This window comes from Microtus pennsylvanicus, chromosome 17 (genome assembly GCF_037038515.1).
Source record: "Microtus pennsylvanicus isolate mMicPen1 chromosome 17, mMicPen1.hap1, whole genome shotgun sequence".
In the NCBI taxonomy this organism is placed as follows: domain Eukaryota; kingdom Metazoa; phylum Chordata; class Mammalia; order Rodentia; family Cricetidae; genus Microtus; species Microtus pennsylvanicus.
In genome coordinates, this window is record NC_134595.1 from 23,264,914 (window position 1) to 23,288,304 (window position 23,391).

The 23,391-nt window shown below is 39.5% G+C and overlaps 1 protein-coding gene across 12 annotated transcripts in view; it reads right to left on the reverse strand.

Annotated features, from left to right (window-relative positions):
- The window catches only part of Pam (peptidylglycine alpha-amidating monooxygenase), a 299,077-nt gene that overhangs the window by 69,451 nt on the left and 206,235 nt on the right, over window positions 1-23,391 (reverse strand). For all 12 annotated transcript variants that reach the window (XM_075951994.1, XM_075952000.1, XM_075952003.1 and 9 more), the window contains 7 exons: window positions 17,970-18,018; window positions 16,527-16,594; window positions 15,308-15,388; window positions 14,969-15,045; window positions 13,828-13,931; window positions 1,951-2,135; window positions 588-659 (listed from right to left, as the gene is read on the reverse strand). In XM_075951994.1, coding sequence (XP_075808109.1) covers window positions 588-659; window positions 1,951-2,135; window positions 13,828-13,931; window positions 14,969-15,045; window positions 15,308-15,388; window positions 16,527-16,594; window positions 17,970-18,018 — 636 coding nt within the window. The remainder of the gene's footprint in view (window positions 1-587; window positions 660-1,950; window positions 2,136-13,827; window positions 13,932-14,968; window positions 15,046-15,307; window positions 15,389-16,526; window positions 16,595-17,969; window positions 18,019-23,391) is intronic.

The following is a 23,391-nucleotide window of genomic DNA, read 5'->3' on the forward strand; positions in this document are numbered from 1 at the left end:
GCAAGAGGACCAAAACTCTGGAGAGTGCTTTCTCACTGCCAGCACACATAGTTTATGACATAATAGCTATAAACAGTCCTACTGCACAGGACACAGGAAAAGTGATGCTTCTTAACTCACGGCAATGTAACACAAGACTCTGAGTGTATAGCAGCAGGCCGTCCTGCCCTGCTGAGGGCAGAGAAGAGCGACAGAAACAGGCAGGCTTAGTTCTCAATTTCTTTTTGCTTCAAAGGCAAATATAGTTAATAAACATCATAATTTAAATGGAAAAGTTTACTGGATTTCAAAAGGCTTGTTTCTCATGGCTCTATTTGTATGTCTATGAACTATATTAAAAAGTTACAATAGGAAAGAAACTGAAGCAAAGACAGAGAAGCCTAAGACCACTAAATCACACTAAAGAATTTTGCTCTTGTGGCTAAGCACAACTGGCCATTTCCTCATAAATTATGCATCATATAAGAACAGTCATGATATGGTTTGAGGTTGATAAAGAGACAAACTATTTGATGGCTTCGTAATTTGGCTGCCTATTTGGACAACAAATACTTTCATAGGATAATTACAGAAGTAAGGATGCGTACCCTGCTCCAATACCTCTTCCCCTTCATGCTTTGGCTGCTGGATTAGAGCTGTCTTGTCTTTGTTTTCCGTTTCTGTAAAGAATTAAAGAAGTTGAGCATGAATTATCAACATATATTACATACTTTATTAGTTTATTGGGATTTGGCCACCAAAACAGCAATACCACTCAGAATCTTGTGTTGATTACATTATCAAGAATCTTTATGTTAGAAATGTGCTCATTCACAATCTTCTGCCACCCCGAGCATAGCTAGAAAAATACAAAGCCCCAAGGCAAAAGGTAGATGAAAAGAAACAGGTTAGTTTAAGTTAAAAGAACTAGCTAGAAATGAGCCTAATACAGGCTGAGCACTCATACCCAATACTAAGTCTCCATGTCATGATTTGGGAGCTTGCAGTGGCCTAAAAGTCAAAGCCTGATACAACTTCATGCAGTGAGACCGGGTGTGTGTTTTACAATGTTAAATTAAAGGAATAGCCATTGAGGAGGACCATTGTGCAGATGAACAATAAGCTAAAGCATGAATCTGAGAATCAGACTCCAAGAACAAAGACCAGGAACATCAAGAATTATTTTTTACTTGAAAAGGCACATTAGGCAGATACGGCTGGAAAGGATAAGCATTTTCACTCTTCAAGATATGGTACAGATTATAAATCATATAAAGTCATTTCTGCCTACGGAAAGAATGAGGTTAAAGTAACACAGAAATTATATGAAGAGAGGTTTATATTGGTGGGATTGGTCACAAAATTAACAGTCTTTTCATCACTGGCTGATAATATTTGTCGTGTGTGTGTGTGTGTTTGTGTGTATGTGTATATGCACTGTATAAGTGTGTATATATTCACGTGTGTGTGTGTGTGTGTGTGTGTGTGTGTGTGTGTGTGTATGTGGATGTTTCTATGCATCAGTTTGTGGAGGCTACATGTCAACACTGGATGCCTTTCTGAATAACTCTTCTTTTTCATGACACTGTCCTCTACTGAGTCAGGAGTTCCGTGATTTGTTTGGGCTGGAGAGCTTAGGGTCCTCTGTCTCTGCTTCCTAGTGTGCACAGATGTGTACCACTGTGTCTAGCTTTTTACACCAGTGCTGGGGATCTGAACTCAGGGCCTCAGGCTTTTATACTAATTACTGTACCAACAGAACCATTTTCCCAGTGACCTCTTTTGACTGCTTTGATGGAGACATAAGCAAGTAGAGACTGCATATGTAAGAAAGAGAGGGAATATTATGCATGCATAATGATCGACTGAAGATGCTAAAATGATTTTAGATTCATCATATAATCAAGCGAGACAACAAATGAAACTATGGAGCCCACGATCATGTGATACTCTGTTAAATATCCCACTCACCTTTGTGATGGCCATGCATCATAAGCATGTCAGATTTGACAGTAATTGGAATGTTGGCCTCTGCTGGTATAGTTCTGAACATATCCGGAGCCACATTCTGTGTACAGGTCATGAAGGAAACTGCATATTTGGCTTCCATGTAATACATAATGTATAGGTTGCACATTTCATCACTCGATGTGCCACTGTAGGGGAAATCAAGTAGACAGAGCACTAAGAAACAGTTCGTACAAAACACATCCTTCATGCAGCGAAAGTGAAGCCAGTCAATCTGCCAACAATGGACTCAGCAGTGAGAAAACCGCATCTGTATCACAGTCTCAAACACCCAAATCACATTATCGAAGGTGTAATTCCACCTAACAATGGAGTATTGATGGCTGGGTACTCTGTGCCTGTCACCCAATAGCACAGGTGAAAATGGTATTTAAATAGCTCAGAGATGCAGTTTTCCCCTCCCAAATCATTTTATTCTTTATTTACCATCCATGTTCCCAAACCCATAAATAAATTACATTTTTAATAAATTACACTGTTGTAATTATCAACATTCACGAAGCTAGAATCATCTGGTATTCTGGTTTATCTCTATGCTCTGAGAAAAACACTTTGACCAATAGCAAACTAGGGGGGGAGAGGACGTGAGTCAACTTACGGGTTACAGTCTAACAGAGAAATTCAGGGCAGAAGCTCAAGGAGTAAGTTTAAGCAAAAAATGATGGAGGGGCACTATCTGCTGGCTCATTTGCAGGCTCAAACTTAGGTAGCTTTCTTACAAGCCCAGGGCCACCAGCCTAGGGGTAGCGCCATCTACAGTGAGCTGGGCCCTCCTATATCAACTAAGAATCAAGAAAATTCCCCAAATGCAAGACATTATACTAATCTGATCTAGGCAGTCCATCAATCAATTAAGACTTCACACTCAGCAAGGAACTCAGGACCGCGAGGGGTGCACCCACTCACTGAGACAATGGGGATGTTCTATGGGGAACTCACCAAGGCCAGCTGGCCTGGGTCTGAAAAAGCATGGGACAAATCCGGACTAGCTGAACATAGAGGACAATGAGGAATACTGAGATCTCAAGAACAATCGCAGTGGGTTTTTGATCCTACTGCACGTACTGGCTTTGGGGGAGCCTAGGCAGTTTGGATGCTCACCTTAGGAGACCTGGATAGAGGTGGGCGGTCCTTGGGCTTCCCACAGGTCAGGGAACCCTTATTGCTCTTAGAGCAGATGAGGGAGGGTGACTTGAATGGGGGAGGGGGAGGGAAATGGGAGGCGGTTGCGGGGAGGAGGCAGAAATCCTTAATAAATAAATAAATAAATAAAAAATCAAAAAAAAAACCAGGAAAAAAAAAAAAGACTTCACACTCAGATGCCTACAGCCTGTACAAGTGGATAGTAAAGGCTAAGCCGGACATCTGTAAAGGGTGTTTCAATCAGAATGATCTAGATTAGATTCACCTGGAGGCAAGACCATTTGGAAGTCTCGTGATTGGAAGAACCAGTCCAACCCTGGGTGACATCGTTCCCTGCTTTGGGGTCCTGAGCTAGGACAAGGTGAGCAGAATACAGATGCCTGCAATCATTTTCTTTCTGCTCTTGACAATAAATGTCACCATCTGCTTCAATTTCTACCTGCTATTACTTCCATGCAGAGATGGTCTCTAACCCAGAATTGAGAGCTAACAGACCAAAGCTTTCTTCCATAAGCTGGTTTTTTATCAGGGTATATTATCAACTCAGCAGAAACAAAACTAGAACAGATGGTCAAATTTAAAATACCTCAATAGGAACATCACGTATTACATACAAGTACACTTACTGTCCAGTATCTAGAAACTTGTTTTGGATTCATTGCCTCCTTTTCATGATCATGTACTGTTACGGGAGGTCCTCCCACTCCTCCAGCCTATCGCCGCTGAGATACCAGCCCATTGGGGCGTGGTCGGCCACTTCCCTCTCCTCTCTCTCTTCACTTCCTGCTCCGCCGCCGGCCGGCGACTAGACTCCCTTCCTGGTTGTGGCTTTGTCAAAATTAAGGAGAGGGAAGTGGCCGCTTTTTTAAAGGGAGAGAGACCACGCCCCAATAGGCTGGTATCTCAGCGGCGATAGGCTGGAGGACTGGGAGGACCTCCCGTAACAATGTATCACCTAAAGCATCGTAGGTATACCCCGATATCTGACCTTGCAACTAGAGCGAAGGAGCAAGAAATGTAAGAGTCCCAGTGAATTCTGCTTAACCTCTTCTAAGGGTGCATATCTTACCCAGGCAATACAGGTAACACTGCACAGCTGATAGATAATGCTAAACATAGATGCTTAAAACAACGAAACAGCTATTTCTAAGAAAACCATTCCAGGTAATAGAAATAACACCCAGTCTTTACAAAGCACGCTTTCTTCCTCAGTCAACAGAGGCTACCAGGTATTTAAGATTTTTCTGTGGAAATTGAGAAGGCTTTGTATCCATGCACTTCAGAAGGATGTATAGCAACATAGTGCCGGAAAAAGAACATTTCTTTTTTGGTTATCTGTTGTAACAATTTTTAGCAAGCCTAATCAAAAACCAGCTCTAAAGTAGACTGTGTGCTCTGGAGATGTTCATCAGTGTTGATTTTTCCAGCAGCGTCAGGCGGCAATCAATTCTTTTCCATAGCAACACAGATGACATCAGCAAAAGGGGAAAAAAATAAAAATCTTTCCCAAATAGGATATGATTCCTGTAAGCTGTGAAAACATATGGCCCCTGGGAGACCTCAGGAATTGGCTCTTGCAGCAAGGAGAAGCTCTGATAATGCTTCAGAAATCATTTGGGCTTCTTACTGCAAATCTGATCTACATCATTTAAACGACCTTTTTGGGAAAAGAAGAGCAAACAGTGAAGTGCAGCAATCCCAAGCAAACACCTGTTCACTATGCGCTTCTTCATGGCGTCAAGACGCCACCTAAAGTCAGAAAATCATGAGCACTAATAGGAATGGGTGGTCCGATATTAAAGGGACGTGGAAGAAAGAAATTTTGGCTTTTTGCCTGCTTGCCCTCACTCTCAACTGGCAAGTTCATCTATGATGCTAAGGCATCCCTTGGCTACTATTAGAACTGATTCTTTGGGGTTCCAAGAATTACTGAAAGTAAGTAGAAGCGTAGAGCCTTTTAGAATGAACAGCTCTTGTATTATTGGATTTCCTATCAGCAGAAAGACATTGTTGGACTAGCTGAATGGAGCCTATAAGCTTTGGTAATAAATTCTCTTTTTATATACATAGATTCATTCTAGATGTTCGGTTCCTCTAGAGACCTTTTGATTAATACAAGACCCATAACCCCTAGTGAAACAGAAACATTAATTAAAAGCTCCTGCCACCAGCAACAGGAAGCCAGAGTCAGATGGATTCAGCATGGAGTTCTAGCAGACATTCAAAGAAGACATAATGGCCATACTCCTCAAATTATTCCACAAAATAGAAACTGAAAAAATGTTGCTTCATTCTTTTTATGAAGCCACTATTACCCTGATACCAAAACCAAACAAAGAGACAACAACAAAATCTTTACCAATTTTCCCTTATGAAAATAAATGCAAAAATTCTCAATAAAATACTTGTAAGCCAAATTATAGAACACATCAAAAAGATTATCCTCCGTGCTCAAGGTGGCTTCATTCCTGAGATGCAGAGCTGGTTCAATACAGGCAAATCAATACATGTCATACACTGCATAAACATACTGAAAGACAAAACCATAGCCCTTCATGATAAAAGTCCTAGACTAGGGATGTGTCCTAAATAGGGATGCTGTGATGAAACACCGACAAAAGGAAACAGGGAAGAGAATGGTTTATTTAGCTTTATACTTCCACATCATTGTCCACCATTGAAGGAAGTCAAGGCAAGGTCTCAAAAAGGGCAGAAATCTGGAAGAAGGAGCTGATGCTGTTTACTGGCTCGGTCCACATGGTTTGTTAAGCCTGCTTTCTTGTAGAACTCAGGATCACCACCCACAATGGCCTGGGCCCTCACCATTTATCACTGATTAAGAAAATTCCCTGTAGGTTTGCCTACACCCCTATTTTATAGAAGCATGTTTTTAATTGAGGCTTCTTCCTCTCTAATGACTCTAGCGTCTGTCAATTTGACATAAAACTAACCAGCACAGGATACAAGGGCTATACCCCAACATAATAAATGCAATTTATAGTAAGTTCGCAGCTAATAATTAACCTTAAAAGAAAAGAAATTCAAAGCATTTCCATTAAAATCAGAAACAAGGCAAGGTTGTACACTCTCTCCATATCTATTTGTGGTGGTTTGAAAGAAAATGAGCGCCAAAGGGAGTTGTGCTATTAGGAATTATGGCCTTGCGGAGTACATGTGGTCTTGTTGGAGAAAGTGTGTTACTGTGGTAGTGGGCTTTGAGGTCTCAGATATCCTCAAGATACTGCCCAGTGTCTCAGTCCACTTCCTGTTACCTGCAAGATGGAGGACTCTCAGCTCCTTCTCCAGCAGCATGTCTGCCTGCATGCATGCTGCCATGTCCCACCATAATCGAGTGAACCTCTGAACAGTAATTGAGCCACCCCAATTAAATGTTTGCTTTTATAAGAGTTTTTGTGGTCATGGTGTCTTTTCACAGCCATGGAAACCCTAACTAAGACAGGAATTGGCACCAGAAACTGGGGTATTGCTGTGAAAGGCCCGACCATGTGTTTGTTTGGATGAATTTGCACTTCGGAAGTTTGAGTTAAGAAAGCAGTGAAATGCTTTAAATGCTACTTAATGGGCCATATCAATAGAAGGATAAAAGACAGTGGTGTTAAGAGTGATTTGAACTGTGGGGTCTGGCTCAAGAGTTTTCAGAAGAGAAGAATGTTAGGATGCTGTTTAGAAATCATTCCTGTGAAATTTTGGTGAAGAATGTGACTGCATTTTGCCCTTGTCTGAAAAGTCTGCCTGAGGCTAAAGGGTGAAGGGTTTTCCATTAACTCCATTGGCAGAGAAAATCTCAAAACAGCCTAATGTAGACTCTGTTTTGTGGTTACTAGTGTCATCTCTAACAAAAGTTTTTAATGAAAAGGAGCAGTCTGAGCAAATAAAAAGACAAAATGTACAGATTGAGAAAAGGGGCATGAGGAAGTGGAATAGAGCTAAATCCTGTGTTAAAGGAGATAAATGGATTAAGAAATGGAATAAACGGAATGACGATCTCAGGGCAAGGTCCCACCCAGGTAAATTTCCAATTTGTAAGAAGGAATTAGAGTAGAGTGTGGTGGTACATGCCTTTAATCCCAGTACTCCAGAGGTAGAGGCTGGCACACCTCTGAGTTTAAGGCCAGCCTGTTCTACAGAGCAGGTTCCAGAACAGCCACACTTAGGTAGAGAAGAAGACCATAGAAAACAGCAGAAAAAGGGGGCTATGGAATTTGCTTCTGTGTGTAAAGATCTCTGAGACCAGGAATGTCTAAGGTGTATCCCTGAATGGAGGCCTAGAGAGGCCATTTTGTAAAGTTGTGAAGTTGACCTGGATTGCCTTGCAGACCTCAAGATGCTGGAGATGGCAGAGCCAAGGGATATCTGCCAAGAAAAGCTGCTAACAGGGAGTGGACCCAGCCCAAAGAAAGAAGTGTGTTGAATTCAACAAAACTGGAAGGAGCTGGAGATCTCAAGAGCATTTTGACATCAGACATGAAGATACAGGTTTTGGAGTTTGTCCAGCTGGTTTCCGGTCTTGCGTTGGTCCAGTGTTTTCTCACTATGCTTCCTTCTCTAGGTTTTGGAATGGTTATGTACATCCTGTGCCATTGCATGTTCAAAGTATGTGATCTGCTTTTTAATTTTGATGTTTATAAGTGAGTAAAGTTGATAAGAGTTAAGATTACATGAATCTCAAGAGAGATTTTGAACTTTTAGACTTTTAAAAAAGCTTGGGATTGTGATATACTCTAGGGACTTTTGCAGTTGTACTGAATGTATTTTTGCATTATGATATGACTACAAGCCTTTGGAAGGGCAGGGAGTAGAATGTGGTGGTTTGAAAGAATGGCTCCCAAAGAACGTGGCATTATTAGGCATTATTAGGAATAGGGTGGTCTTGTTGGAAGAAGTGTGTTATTATGGCGGCCGAGGGGCTGGAGAGATAGAAGGCTCAGAGTTAAGAACACTGACTGCTTGCAGGCCAGAAGAGGGCACCAGATCTCATTACAGATGGTTGTGAGCCACCATGTGGTTGCTGGGAATTGAACTCAGGACCTTTGGAAGAGCAGGCAATGCTCTTAACCACTGAGCCATCTCTCCAGCCCCCTCTTTTTTTTATATATATTTATTTATTTTTTATGTATACAATAGTCTATCTGTATGTATGTCTGCGCCTTTAATCCCAGCACTCGGGAGGGTGCTGTGTTAGCTAGCGGGCTACCCACTTGAGTCGGGGGCAAAATAGCCCCACGTTGGGCGCCAAAATGTAGCGGTGTAAACGAATGCAGACAGTTTGTAAAAATATATATAGTTTTAATGTAGAAATAGACTTACAGAACCACCGTTCCCGCGGAGACCAGGAAAGTAGAAGAGACAGCTCGGAGCACGCTCGCCAAATTTATAGGCAGACATTAGCCCGAGGCGAACACGCCCCCTAAGGGGCGGGACTTATCCCTACAACTGCTTTTCTAGAGGACCTGGATTTAATTCTTAGCACCCACATGGCAGTTCTCAGCAACACATTGAGTAGGTTACATTTAGGAATATAGACGTATATGCATATACGCATGCTATATCAATGAGTGAAAAAAAGAGGTCAGAAATCTGAAAGAGAGCAAGGGTGGGTAAATGGAAGAGATGAAAGAGAAGGGATAAATGTAATTATAATCACAAAAATAGAAACAAGTAAAAATTAAGAAAATGAATATGATTAAGTATTTTTTTTAAAAAATCAATACTTTGTTCTTTACTTCTTAATATCATAGTTTATTATTTAAGTAAATTTGTGAAAATAAAAATAACGTAGCAATTTCTAACATGAACTATCTTACCATGTGCTACGCTGAAAAAAAAACAACACAGAAGCGTGTAAAAGTATACATACATTATACATATGTGCCCACACTACACACATTATCTATTCACATGATACACTAATGCAATCAATGGTATGTATTCATCTTAGAGACGGATGAGTATGTTCAATCTTTAAACACGCAATTCTGTGAGAAGTATTCCTCTACTCACCAATACAGTTAAAGGGAGGTACTGACTCTGGGATGTGAAGAAGAGTGGATAAATAATTTATAAATAATGGCTACTATGAGGAAAACTTCATTGGAGAAGAATGAAAAGGGACATGCTTAATTCCCATCTACTACTAACGGGACTTGTAGTCTAGGGAACTGAGCTGGCCCTCCTGCGTGACAGGGGCTCGTCACCTGCTAAGGCTGGTTAGGAATCAACCATCTCAGCAGAGGCACAGCTCGCTAGCTTTATTCCACGATCTTTCATGTTTTTTCTTTTCATCAAACAACAAAAATAAGACAAAAAGAAATCCATATCTCACTCTGCCTGATTTCTGTATTCCTGAAAATCAAAATTCACTTCATACAAGATTGACTGTTTTCTGGACACCCGAGGAGGATTTTGACACAGACCATTATTTCCCACAGAGGTCAACCTACGCAGTTCACCTGCCGATCTGAATCGTTGTTCACATGGAAACACAGTGGTAGAAAAGGCTGTGCTTCCTGGCCATTTAAACACTCTCAAGTGACATTGCACTCACTGAAACGACGGCCGTGGGTACCAGCAACATTCCAACACTGCAGCACTGCACTTCCGTCACAACCCAGTGCCTGGGTGATAATTTCTTCTTTATGCCGGCACACTAAATATCAGTAGTTTTCTATCTGATGTGCCTTATTGAGCCTGGAAAGAGTGGGAACCTCAAGAAATGAATGGTGAATGATGAAGAATAACCTTGCTGAATAACTGTGTGTAACTTATCATGTTCTAATACAACACACAGGCTCTGATAGCATACTACTGAATGACGATTTAGTTCAAATGTATATAGGTTGCTTTTTGTGTGGTATTTCTAAAAAATATTCATCTGTATCTATGTATCTATGGTTTATTTCAGTGTCACAGGGGCCTTTATAAAATTATTTTATAACAGAAAGGCACATAATGAAGATTTGAGAAAGTGCCAATTATTCTGAAATGAAACATTAGAAAACTTCCAAGTCTGCAGTCTTGTAGTGTAGGCAGTGAAACTCTGCCAGCTTAATGGTATCCTCCCCTAGTCCTGTTTCTTATTGCCAACAAAAGATGGGTTTACAAAGAGCCAAATTGGGTCATACTAACCTGGGAAGTTAATATGAAATTACAAATAATTTATTTTATAAAAGTGACACGCTTTTAAAGATGCACAATAAGGAGTCATTATTTATCATGCGCCTTCCCCTTTGCAAATGCTGTGCTTTACAATGTCGATTCATAAAAAGACATGAGGTAGGGAGGGGAGCGTTTTGGAAGAGAGTCGGGACTGAAGGAGAAGGAACGCAACAAGAGAAAGACGTGTGGGGTGACTGGGAGCAGAGTTGAAGAGGGACCAGCAGGTAAATGCGACCTGATGATCCACAGGACTTAGACATTTCAGTCTACAAACTTCTAGGATGATTAGCTGACTTAATTAGCTCAATTGACTGACTTAAATAGAGCCTATTTATTTGTTTAAACCTGGCTAAACATTTGAAATTAATTTAGAGAAGTATCTCACTGAATGTAAAATAGGCACCACCATTAGGCATAAATACATAAATCTTCACAAACTCATTTGCATAATGTTGTTAGTATAAACTTTTGAGGGGTCTTACGTATCATTTTATATTTTAAGATAAATGTATATTTATGTATGACACTTTATATATATACACATATATATATATACACTTCGAGTATATTTGTTAATTTATCTAGATTTAAATATATTGTTTAAAATATACTTTGAACACCTCTTTTGCCGGACACATCTTAATTCATCACATTTATTAGGAACAATATTATGTTTTAGCATGCTCATATAACAGAGAATAATTAAGGCACCTTAGCGCATCTACCTTTTTGCAGAAATATTACTTTTTCATAGTCAGATACTTGAAATTTATTTATTTTTAAAATGTTTATCATTGTATATTGTCACTTTGTCTAAGAGAAAATGAAAAGCTATTTTCTTGTCCATTTAAAAATTTATACACTCTAATGAACAATTCCTCCTCATTCCCACTTTGTTCCCACTGTCTCTTGCTCCTGCTAAACATGACTCGATCCCTACCACATCATTTTTCCATTCCACATATAAAAAAACTAGGATCAGTGGCCCGATAGAACATCCCCATTGTCTCAGTGTGTGGGTGCACCCCTCGCGGTCCTGAGTTCCTTGCTCGTGCTCTCTCTCCTTCTGCTCCTAATTTGGACCTTGAGATTTCAGTCCGGTGCTCCAATGTGGGTCTCTGTCTCTGTCTCCTTTCATCACCTGATGAAGGTTAATATTCAGGAGGATGCCTATATGTTTTTCTTTGGGTTCACCTTCTTATTTAGTCTAAGCAAACTTTTATCTAGTCCTAAAATGTTAAGTTTACTAGAGTTTAACTTGAAATATGACTCAACTGAAAATCTTACTAGTGGACCAAACTCAATGTGGTTTTGGGGTGGTGTAGGTCAAACTTCCAAAGTCTAGGATGATAATTCTCGAAAAACGTCATGAGGCTTGGGGGAACTATGATTTAACTGTTTCAAGCTCTGGGTTAGACCTTCATCCAGTGGACTTGCCTGCCTATACATGTACATGTTAGATGGGAGGGAAGTTTAAAGAGTATAATTTAATAAGGAACGCATTCACAAATGCACGCACACACACACACACATTCACTGTTTTCTTTTTCACCTGTGAACCTATAGTATCCTATGGAGATTATACCTGTTAATGTACAAAACACAGAAACACTAAAAACGTTATCTTTCTAAACTGGAAATGCACATTAAGTACCATAGGCAAGCAGAATTACAGTAAAAATTTTATTCATGATTAGATTTCTCAAACTTGTCTCATTCGTTTGTTATTCTTCTAGAAAAAAATGTATCTGTAGTATAAATTATTATCCAAAATATAGAGTCACCAAATAACTTAATTTCCTATAATCCATTTCTATTTCTTTTGTATTAAGAATTGCATTTACTTTATCTCACAAGAGAGTTACTAAAGGATAGAGTAGTATCATCATTTTAGGGTATTATCTGAAAGCAAACTGTACAATTTTAAAACGACTAGAATTATTCTAGACTCATGAAACTGAAAGAGGCCCCCAGAGATCACCCTGGCTTCTCACGCTGGCACTCGAACAAGCCATTAATTTCCATGGTGGAAATTACCTCAGAGAGAACAAACTTCAAGGATAGAATCCGGCCAGGGTTGTAAGTCCCCTACCCAAACTGTTAAGGTCCTTGAGGCAAAAATATTCTACTTTCCTCATACTTAAGCTTGCAAATCAATACACGGAATGCCCTGAAAGCGTTTATTTTGAACTGCTTTGTTTACTCACTGAGAAGGTTAACAGAATAACCTCTGGCACTTAACTACCATTCTTGTGGGCCCACAAGAGCACAGAACGGAGATCAGCTGATCAATACGCTGTGGCTAGCTTTCCCTCAAGTGTCAAAGACTGTTACAGAAGGAGCAGCCCACTCCCTCTTTCCAGTATAATTGCGTCCATCTTGTCAAGCCTCCCTCTTTTATGAAAATTCAATAATTTTGCTCGTTTGCTCCAGCCTTCTCCCAGAATTTAAGAAACCTCACACAATATGAAAGGCACTGGAAAGCTGCTTCTTTAATACAAATTGATACTGTTTCCCCATTCAAAGAAATGAAAACTGGTCTTACAGTAACATGAAAAATCCTCAAATGCTCCCCTGGTCCTTGCTTTCTTCTACTCCATGTGGTTCCCTGTCAGCAGTTAGCACTCCTCTGAAAACCCTCTTTCTACATCAACTTTACTTTCTGTAACTTCTCAAGCTTCCGAGTGGACTAAGTAAGTATCTTTGAGCCTAGTTCAACATGAAAAGGAAGCACATGCATTTTTTTTTTTTTTGAGACAAGCTTTCTCTGAAGCTTTGAAGCCTGGAACTTGCTCTATAGACCAGGCTGGCCTCGAACGCACAGAGAGACACCTGCCTCTGCCTCCCAAGGGCTGGGATTAAAGGTGTGTGCACAACCACCTGGCAATCTACATTCTTTCCTAGCAGAAAGCCTAAGACACTTTGCACCTCATTTTAAATATCTAATCTATATTACTGAAGAGACCTTAATGCTTTAGAAATTGTCAATATATTTTATGGCAAAATTAAAATTACTTGATGGAGAATCAGAATTTTGAAAAGTAGTTATGTCTTGCCATCCACTTTTAGAAAGGGGATGGATACTATACTCAGTAGACTAGCAACTGATAATTACAGACTGGAAATCTGATTCAGCAGAAAGAAAGAATCACGGGTCTGAGTGTTTGATTAACTTTAAAATAAGGGCAAATGGGTTTTTGTGAAAACAAATTTTCACTATTCATTACCTTTATTAAGACAAGTCCAAAGTAGAAACAGGGTCTTTCATAACTACAACATGCAAAGGAATGAAGAGGCAGGAAGAAATGTTGTAGGCACAAGCCAGGCCACAGTCTAAGACTTTTCCAAACCGATCAGCTTGGGAGTGATATAATCCAACTTCATTGAAATTTCTCATGGTAGCAAGGTGCGTCTAATTCATTCTTGGAGATAACTATTACCTACAACAATGGCTTAACCTATGATATACTGTCTTGGAATAGGGGCAGTGCAGAATCTTACCCGATGTGGGTGGCTTCTGTCCTTCCTTCACCAGTGAACACACATCTTGCTGCCAGGATGTCACCAAAAGTAACATCTACTGGGTGTTCCACAGGGTAGAAAGCCTGCCCAGAAAGACAAGTATAACAACTCATTAAAATGACTACAAGTACCCAGAATTACATGCTGGAATACGAGGTTTGGAGCATTGTGCGTAGAGAAGATGAAGACAGACACACGGACAGCTCTCTTGATCCTTGCACAAATCATTGCCAGATAAAACGAGCTCTCCCTTAATTCATTAATGCCACATTAGAGCACAAGTGCCAGACTCTAAAATAAACAAAATCTATCTATACAGCTCCCAATGCCCAATAAGACTAAAAGAAATTTCTGTAACCGATTGAATGTTGGGAAGGATTTGCTGACAGCATATCAAGATGACTCCTAATGACATTACTGCATCCACAGATCCGTGCATCTCTCATCCATCATTACAATGCTTTTCCTTGCGCAAGCGGTGATTCAAGGAGACCCCAGCTGGCCAACAAGCAGAGAAGAAGACAGGTTGGCATGCTCAGTCCTAAATAGGATGCCTAGATCACACCAGACAGCATCAGAAGAGAAAGCGGAAGATTGTGACTGCCAGCCAGAGGTGGTGGACGACTTCAAGGAAACAGTCCTTTCTGGACACAGCAGGGCAGTTTCACATATGAAATTACAGCATGAAAAAGACCTGTGCAAGCTCGAGGGAGAGAGAATCCCAGAAGACGGGCGGGAGAGGTAGGTGTGAAGTCCCACCAGCCAAGAAACTACTGTCATTTGGGGGCTGCTGGTAGGAGAGCTCGTTGTCTTTAATGGTGTGACACCTGATTAGGTTGACCGCATTCCTGGGTAGGGTCCACTCAGAAGAGTAGCCAGCAACATAAACTGATCTCGAGAGCATAACAAAAACAAAAACCACGAGGCAAGAAAAGTGAGAACTTGAAGTCGGGTGGGTAGGGAGGTCTGGTGGATCGGTGGGAAGCTGGAGAGTTGAGCAGGATCAAAGGAAAGTGTACAAAATTCTCGGGGAATTCATAAGAAATATTCCTCAGAAGGAAAGCATCGTCAGCATCCCGAGAGAAGTGCCAAGAAAAGCATTAGGCTGGCAGTTACGTACCTGCGGCAGCTGCGGGCTCTGGCGTCCAATCAGCGTCCACTGTCCATCTCTGACTCTGTATCCGCTTACTACCTTACCTTAATAAACACAAGTCAGAATTGTGCAATTTGTTATAAACATTTAGAATAGCAAAATCCATACCTCATATTTTCTCTCTTTTCAAAAATTAAACCTAAATAGTTTCAGAATTCAAAGTATTGACATCTTAATGAAATCACGTAAGAATTCAAGGAATTTGATAAAATTGTACTTAAGGTAGAAAAACTCAAATGTTATGTTTATAGAGCCAGCAAGCATAGGGTGAATATTTATAATTTAACATTCAGCTTGCATTCTTACCTAAATGATGAGTATGGACCCTGTAGGCAAACACATGCATTGGATACGTGTTATAATGGCACGAAATATCAGCATTCACCACTGTGGGAAACAGAAACACAGACAGAAGTCATAATGCAGTTGGAAAACATGTTTTTGCTTTTTTTTTTTTAAAAAAAAATTGAAAGTATGTGTGAAGTAGTCTCAGGTGCTGGCACTTGGTTTTCTTGTGAAACAAACACTTATTCATTACCCAGCAGACATAATAATTTGTTCTGTGCCAGACATCTTATAAAGATGCATTATGAGCCTCGTGCCTCGTATTTATTTATTCAAATCTTTTTTCATACAATATACTTGGATTCTAATTTCTCCTCAAGGTTTTATTATATTTAACAAAAGAATGATAAGGAGCAATTCAAAGTACTCTGTATGAAGACAAAGGATTGATCTGTTACCTTTTTTTTAAAATTAATTTTGCTAAAAAAATTAAATTTGTTTTTATGTTAGTACAAAAAGAATTTTTAAAAAATGAATATAAATACCTAGAATCACTAAATTGGTAGCTCATATTTCCAATGGACTCATTCCATATACTTTTCCTTTTTCCTAGCAAATAACAAATATTAAAAAAATATGCTTTTAAAATAGATTTTAAAAACAGTAATAGATAAACTACACTAAACGTTAACTTTAAAAGATTCCCATTCAAACAAACATAACACATTCAATGTGACATTTTCATTGGATCAATGATGCCATATATATTCTTGTAGCTTTATGCTATCTTGAAAGCCTAGGTTGTTATTTCCATTTTGCAAATGGAGAGATTACTGTATTTAAATACGAAGGCTGAGCTGTGCTGGATTTTTTTTTTATACTCTTGATTTTGAACCTATCCATTTAATAGTTTATATCACTGTACATTGTGCAGTTAAACTTCTACATCTGAAGAATGAATAGCTTGTCTGTAAGATAAAATTGAGTCTTTATACAACACATAACCAACCCAGGGACCTTCATTCTTGGCATATTTATAAATAAATATTGGAAAACCAATAAATCACTGGCTTAGAGTAATTTTTTAAAAATTCATTTAAAATCCAAGGATGCTAAAAAACTGGCTTATTTTTCAAATAATACATAAATATTGATCATTCTATAAGCTTATAGAATGTACCGTGAATCTGCTCTTATACATTAGTTGATGAGTTAATGGTAAATGCTAAGTGGTCATTACCTTTCTCTCCTGGTGGTATCACAGTGTCAACAGACATCATAAGATACATGCCGGCAATCAAAGGCTGTCTAAAAAAAAGAAAAGAAAGAAAGAAAAAATGGCATTTCTCTCAATTCTGTGATAAAGCCAAAATACCCACTTGGACAAATATGACTTAATGGTTTTTAAAATGTGTTTCTCACATAAACCAAAATGAAGAAGAGGGAAGAAGATATAGATCATATGATTCCCTTTTCCCTTAATAACTGCTTCACTTCTGTGATGGTATATGGTAAGGGCTCCTAGGTGGCTAACTTTACAAAAAAACTTGTTTATGCTAAGTGTTCTGCTTTTTCAGTCAAACACCAAGGTCAGGTTTGTGGAAAAAGGTTTCATTGTTGTTGCAGATTTAACTAACACTGGAAACTAAACAGAGAAGAAAGCAGATTATTCTCCATAATCTGAGGTCTCTTTCCACCCTGGAAGGTCCTAAGAAAGAACCAAGTTCCCCTAAAATGATGGAATTCTTTTTACAAACTACCAGTAACGTAACCAGACCAACCAGTCCCGAATTTCCAGTTAGCCCTACACAAGTTAGGCTTGCCAGTCCCAAATCATGTCTCTTCACTGATTTCTCCTCATTTTTCTCCCTCCCTTCCTTCTTCCCCTTCCTTCTCTCCCTCCCTCCCTCCTTCTCTTCCTCCCTCTCTCTCTCCCTCCCACCCTTTCTTTCTTTTCTTTCTTCCCGCCTTTCCTTTCCTCCTCTTCTGCTCATCCTATTTCCATCCCCCACAATGCAAACTAATTGAAGACCTGAACAGGGTTGTCATGATCCAACGCTGTGATACACATGTTCTTGTTTAATGCTGTCTCCCTCGAGTGTCAGCAATATAAGTGCAGTTGGTGTCATCTAACAAACATAGCCAGAGGGATGCTATTGCTAAGGTTAGTTTATGAAATAACAAATGGCTCAAATCTCATCTTTCATACAAGCCCTATTATTATTATTTTTATTATTAGCTTATTTTTGGGGATGCATCCACATCAACTCTCTCCTGAGTTTCCATTTAGCCCTACACATTTTGGACTAGTTAGTCCCTTAACGTGTCTCCTCACTGTCCCCACTCCTCAATCCTGTCCCCTGTTCTCAATATTCCTCTTCCTTTCTCTTCCTCCCTCCTTGTAATACATTGTCATCTAAACTGTTTACCTTCTGTGAAGAAGGAGAAAAAAAACTGAGGGAGAGCTCTAGTCAACTATGTGAGAGACTAGAGATGACTCTTCCATTGCTGAATCTAACACTGAAGCCTATGTGGCCGACACCTGCCCAGACACTTGACACTGAGGAAAGAAATATTTATTGCTCTGATCCAGTAATTTCAGGTTAATTAATCTTCTGCATCAGATGACTAAAACACTTCTATGTTCTTAAAGATCTTGTCTGGAAAACTCGGAGGCACTTACGGCACACGTGTGAGATGCAAAGACACACCAGAGCAGTCCTTGTGATTGTCTGAAAAGACACAAACATATGTTACATATGAGAAGAGGTGGAAACAGACCTCAAAGCCATGTGTTTTATGAACACTTAACACGAAATACTTAAAATATAGAATCGCGTGACATTTGTTCTACGAAGTACTTCACTGAGAACGTTCATACGCCTCAAGTCACAGATCTGCCAATGAGTCACAAGACTGAAGACAGACTGCCACCTCACTCCCGTTTGGTGCCCAGACAGAAGCCAAGGAGGCACGGAAGTAAATGGCTGCTGGGTTCTGCACCATCTTCATTGCAGAAACATGGGAAAGCTGATGAATCTGATACGCCCATTTCGACTTCTCTGACATGATGCCCTCGAGCTTGAACTGCGAGCTGAAATAAATTCCATATGCCTTAACCTCTTTCCTCAGTGGTTTTCATCACACTGGGAGGAAAGGAAGCTAAAACACTGCTTCTTTATCTATTTACTGGCATTTTGTTTTCCAAAAACTAGACACAGATATCTGTCTAGCCCTGTTAATCAATTTCTGGGAAGTACTGGTTTTTTTTTGTTTGTTTTTTAAGAAAAAAAAATTTCAAGTGTTTTCCAAAGAATAAGAGTGTATGCCACAAAATGAAGTCCTCAGTGCCCGGAATGGGTTACATTGAATCAAGTTGTTGACCAAAGAGGACCCCTGGAAACCTGAAAATAACTCAGGCCATTGCTACGGCCATTGGTTTACTCTCACAAACTGTTAATAAGGTCCTATTGCTGAATCCAAGACATACACAACTCACTGGGGATGGAGAAGTGAAGCTGCTGTCCACCCAGACCCTCACCCCTGCATTCTAGTTAGTGTTCATGGTGCTGGAAGGTAGTCTACACTCCACAAAAAGAAGAAAGGAAACACTAACCCAGCTGCAAACCTTTTGGTTTACAATAGTTACCCGCCTGCAAGATAATGCTGGTGCAAAATGGTACAAAAGTTTTGGAATTAATTAAGCACTATACGATTGGGACTTACGGCCCACTCCATGAGATGGAAGCCATGCCCGACACGGCTCAGGTGGTTTAGAACCTGAGACTAGAGAGGGCATTGGCTAGGGGAAAACCAAATACTATTGTTCTGGTAAAGGAACATAGCAAGAAAATGACTCCTAACAAGATTCTGTCATAGTCATGGGTCAGTGTCTTGCTCAGCCATCATCAGCTGGCTTCCTCTTGCCGTAGATGGGACTGAACACAGAGACCCAAACGTGGACAGCATGCAGTGAGTGAGAGACCGTGGAACAGAGTCCTCAGTGGGATGTCTCCATCAGATCCCTCCCTCAGAGTTCAGGTAACTCTGAAGAAGAGGAGCAGAAAGATTGTAAGAGCCAGAGGGGATGTATGACAGCAAGAAAACCAGACATTCTAGACACAACAGGACTGATGCACACATGAATTGAGAGAGGCTGTGGGCTTATACACAGGGCCCACATGAGTCTAAGCCAGACCGGGCCTCAGAGTGGAAAGGGAAAGTGGACACGAGCCCACATCCCTAACTCAGAATTGATTAACTGCAAAGGAAAATTTAACTTTTTCCATTGGTGTTTCATTGGATATACAAACCACACTCTTAAGTGTGTGCATGGGGCAGGCCCAGGCACAGAAGTTGATGGCCGACACAAAACGAATAAAATGGTATGGTATTTCTGAACGTTTTTGTAGGGGGTTGGGGCTCACAATGGTTTAAGCATTTTCTTTCTTTCTTTCTTTCTTTCTTTCTTTCTTTCTTTCTTTCTTTCTTTCTTTTTTTACCTTTGCGTATATAATATGGTTTCTAGTTTATGTTTACGTGGGATTTCTCTGTGTGTGAATGTGTATGTCTCAGTCTACACATGTGTCTTGTGTTTTTTTTTTGTTTGGCTCTTTTTATCCCTGTTCATTTGTTTGTTTTTTCATATTCAAGTTTGTTTTTATCTTATTTTATTTTTCCAATGAGAGAGAGTAAGAGAGAGGGGGGGGGGGAGGGAGAGGGAGAGGGAGAGTAAGAAAGAGTGTGGCTTAGTGTACATGAGTTAGGGAGGATCTTGGACAGAAGGGAGAGGAAGAAGTAATCTGGATATATTGTATGAAAAATTCTATTTTCAATTTAAAAAGAGTGAGAGTTTCAAGGGAGGTTAAAGAATGAGGAGGAGCTGGGTGGTGGTGACACACACCTTTAATCCCCATACTCGGGAGGTAGAGGGAAGCAGAGGTCTGTGAGTTCGAGGCCAGCCTGGTCTACAGAGTGAGTTCCAGGACAAGGTCCATAACTACAGAGAAACCCTGCCTTGAAAAACAACAAAAAACAAACAAATAAACAAACAAGCAAACAAAAATAATAAGGAGGAAAATAACAATACTAAATAATGAATACATGCATATCTTAAGCTTTGCCCATGTTATTAAAAATATAAATTATAAATGAGTCTAATTCCTTCATTTATTTTATACTGACTTTTCAGAACAGACTTTCTTGTATGAACTACATGCAACTTAATAAATAAACTAGTCGGTACTCCTTTTGAAACGGTTAGTTGATGATCTCATCGAGAAACATGTGGATATCCACGGTGATTGACAGAGAACGGTTAAAGTAGACCTTAAGTCACATCAGCCGAACTCAGAACTCTAGGGACTCACCTAATTAGCTCAGATAATTGCAGGAAGCATTTTTCACGTGCATGGAAATTCTACCGCACTTAAAGGTTATTTTAAGAAATGACAATCATCTTCATTCAATTAATACCAAGCAAGGGGTATAACTCAGTCCTGGGCTGCAGCTAGAAACCAGCAAAGGGAAGCGTTCACGCTTTTCCTGTTCTCCAATAAACACAATGGAGAAGAGGTACAGAAAAACCAAACACCAACTGGCTATAAAATGCACTTGATGAGACAATGTGAGATTGATCCATAGAACAGTACCAAGACCTGAGTGAAATGGCCTAACCACAGATCTAGAGAGAAACATTACAGGAAGAAAGAGGTCAAAAGGCTTTAGAAGGACTGGGCATGCTAGCAGGACCCAGGAGGGCCAGTGTCAAAAAATCCCAGTATACACAGGCTGTTGGGTGACCGTAAAGCCTGATGTTGAGAGTTCAGTGTGTGTATAGCGGGTTCAGAGTCTTGGTTTTATGCTGTGCACAAGGAAGCTGTGCAGTTAAGTGACAGGGACATGTAAAGTGCCCCTATAGCAAGTACCTGGCACTTACGCATTATCACTAACCACTGAATGTCAAGTCTAATAGTTCTCCATGGTTGTTTGGTTAGTTGTTTTGTGGCACTGGGTATGGAACCAAGGGTCTTGAATGTAGTAGGCATGTAGTCTGTCAACAAGCAACAATGAGCCACACCCATTCCCTGGTAAAAAGTTTTCATTTTAATTACAGTTTTCCCTCCATTTCAATGTAAGTGCAAGCAACAAGCACAATATACATTCTGAACTGTCTTCCGTACTTTCATTACATTGTGTCTGAAATAATTAAGGAAACCATCATTTGATTTTTATTACAAAATTGGTCATCTTTATCATGACTTTAAAAATTTTAATGTTGAAAATCAAATAGATATTTAAGAACTAAAAATAATTATTTGAATAAAATTCTAAAAGTTGTTTCAAAGTAAAAACTTTTTAGCTTTTAAAGCTAAAATTGCAACCAAATAAGAGAATCAGGAATGTTACTCATAGCATCTTGCCACATAACTATTGCCAAGTGTAATAAAATGGTGTATATTCTCATAGAAGTGTGTATTAGAAGTGTCCAAATTTAGTAGCTTTTCTGAAAGCACATCAATAGGAGCAAATTTTAAGGATATTTATATCCTCTTATCATAGTTTTTTTCCAAATTAAATGTTTTATATATCCAAACATTAAAATGTACTGTTATCGTGTATGTATGATGGGTATGCGGAAGGAGGTGGATTTGAACCATACCAGCCATGTAGACATCAGGATAATTTTGTGCGGTTAGAGCTTTCCTTTACTTTTATGTGGGCTCTAGGAGCCAAACTCATGTCTCCCAAGTGTGTGTAACTAGCATTTATTACCTCATGACCTAACCTGCCAACTCCTGTGTTTTTGTTTTCTGCTTTTATCTACAAATATGATAATTATGACTATAATGATAACTATAAATAGCCTGTAAAAATCAAAGACATTATATAGTAGTTATAAAATAGCACCAAATTAAATAATAGTGTGAGAAATAACATCCTGGAGAAAAACACAATGCATTTTGAGCACTTCTGCCCTGTAGTGACTTACAGAGAAGCCCCTGAGTTAGTGAGTATGAGTTTTGTCTTGAAGAATGTATACTGTGCATGGGATTAGGTTGCTGATTAGATCCAGGGTAAAACCCTTGCCTGTTTTAAAAAAAAATGTCTCCCAGAAATCTGAACATATAAAAGGGAAATTAATGAAGTGAAACACTTCAAAACTATAGTGTATACTTGCTGAGCAATAATTTGGTCCTATTCAGTTGCTCTTGTCAAAGCATTTTTAAAAATCTATATATACATCATAGTATTTATATTATGGGTCATCCTTTAGGGTATCTATCATTTTTAAAAAAACCCTAGTTTAGTTTGGCAGAATTACAAATGTGGAACCTTACAAGTTTCACTTTGTTTATAAATGTATGCATTCTAGACATGAAAGTAGAAGGGACCGTGAGGGAAGGGGAAGAACCGGAACAAAGGGGAAGGGAGGATCAACACAGTAATGGGAAGAAAGCGAAAATATGCACATTTTCTCTCATATGCAGAATCTCTCATGCACAGAATTAACCCATACAGGCACACACACACACACACACACACGCACACAAACACACACACACGCAAACACACACACACAAACACAGAAGAGGACTCAATGGGAGGAACAAGGGGACCAGGGATGAGGGAAAAAAGTTTGGAGTGGTGGCAGGAATAGAATATGTAAGAAGTATAAGGATATATATGTGTGAAAACATTAATGAGACACCCATTATTTTGCATGCTAATCTAAAACAATATAAAAATTTATGAAAAAGAATGACACTGATTTTGTTTTATGTGATGGATGAATATCTATCGTAACAATACACAGTTGGACAAAATTCTAAATGCTGTTTCAATGCAAATACTTCTAAAACATTTACATATATTTTAGGCACTGCTGATATGTATTGCTATTTGCATATTATTGCAGAATGGAATTTTATTACTAGGAGTGATCCTGACCTCTCCGAGTATATTTTTCTGCAGCTTGACCTAACGCCCCGTGTGCTTGCATATTCACATAGTGAGTTCTTAGAGAGAGCCACCTGAACCTCATCAATCAGGGAAGAGGGGCATGCTCCAGACGCATACCAGGTCCTGTGGAAGATGGCAGCTTT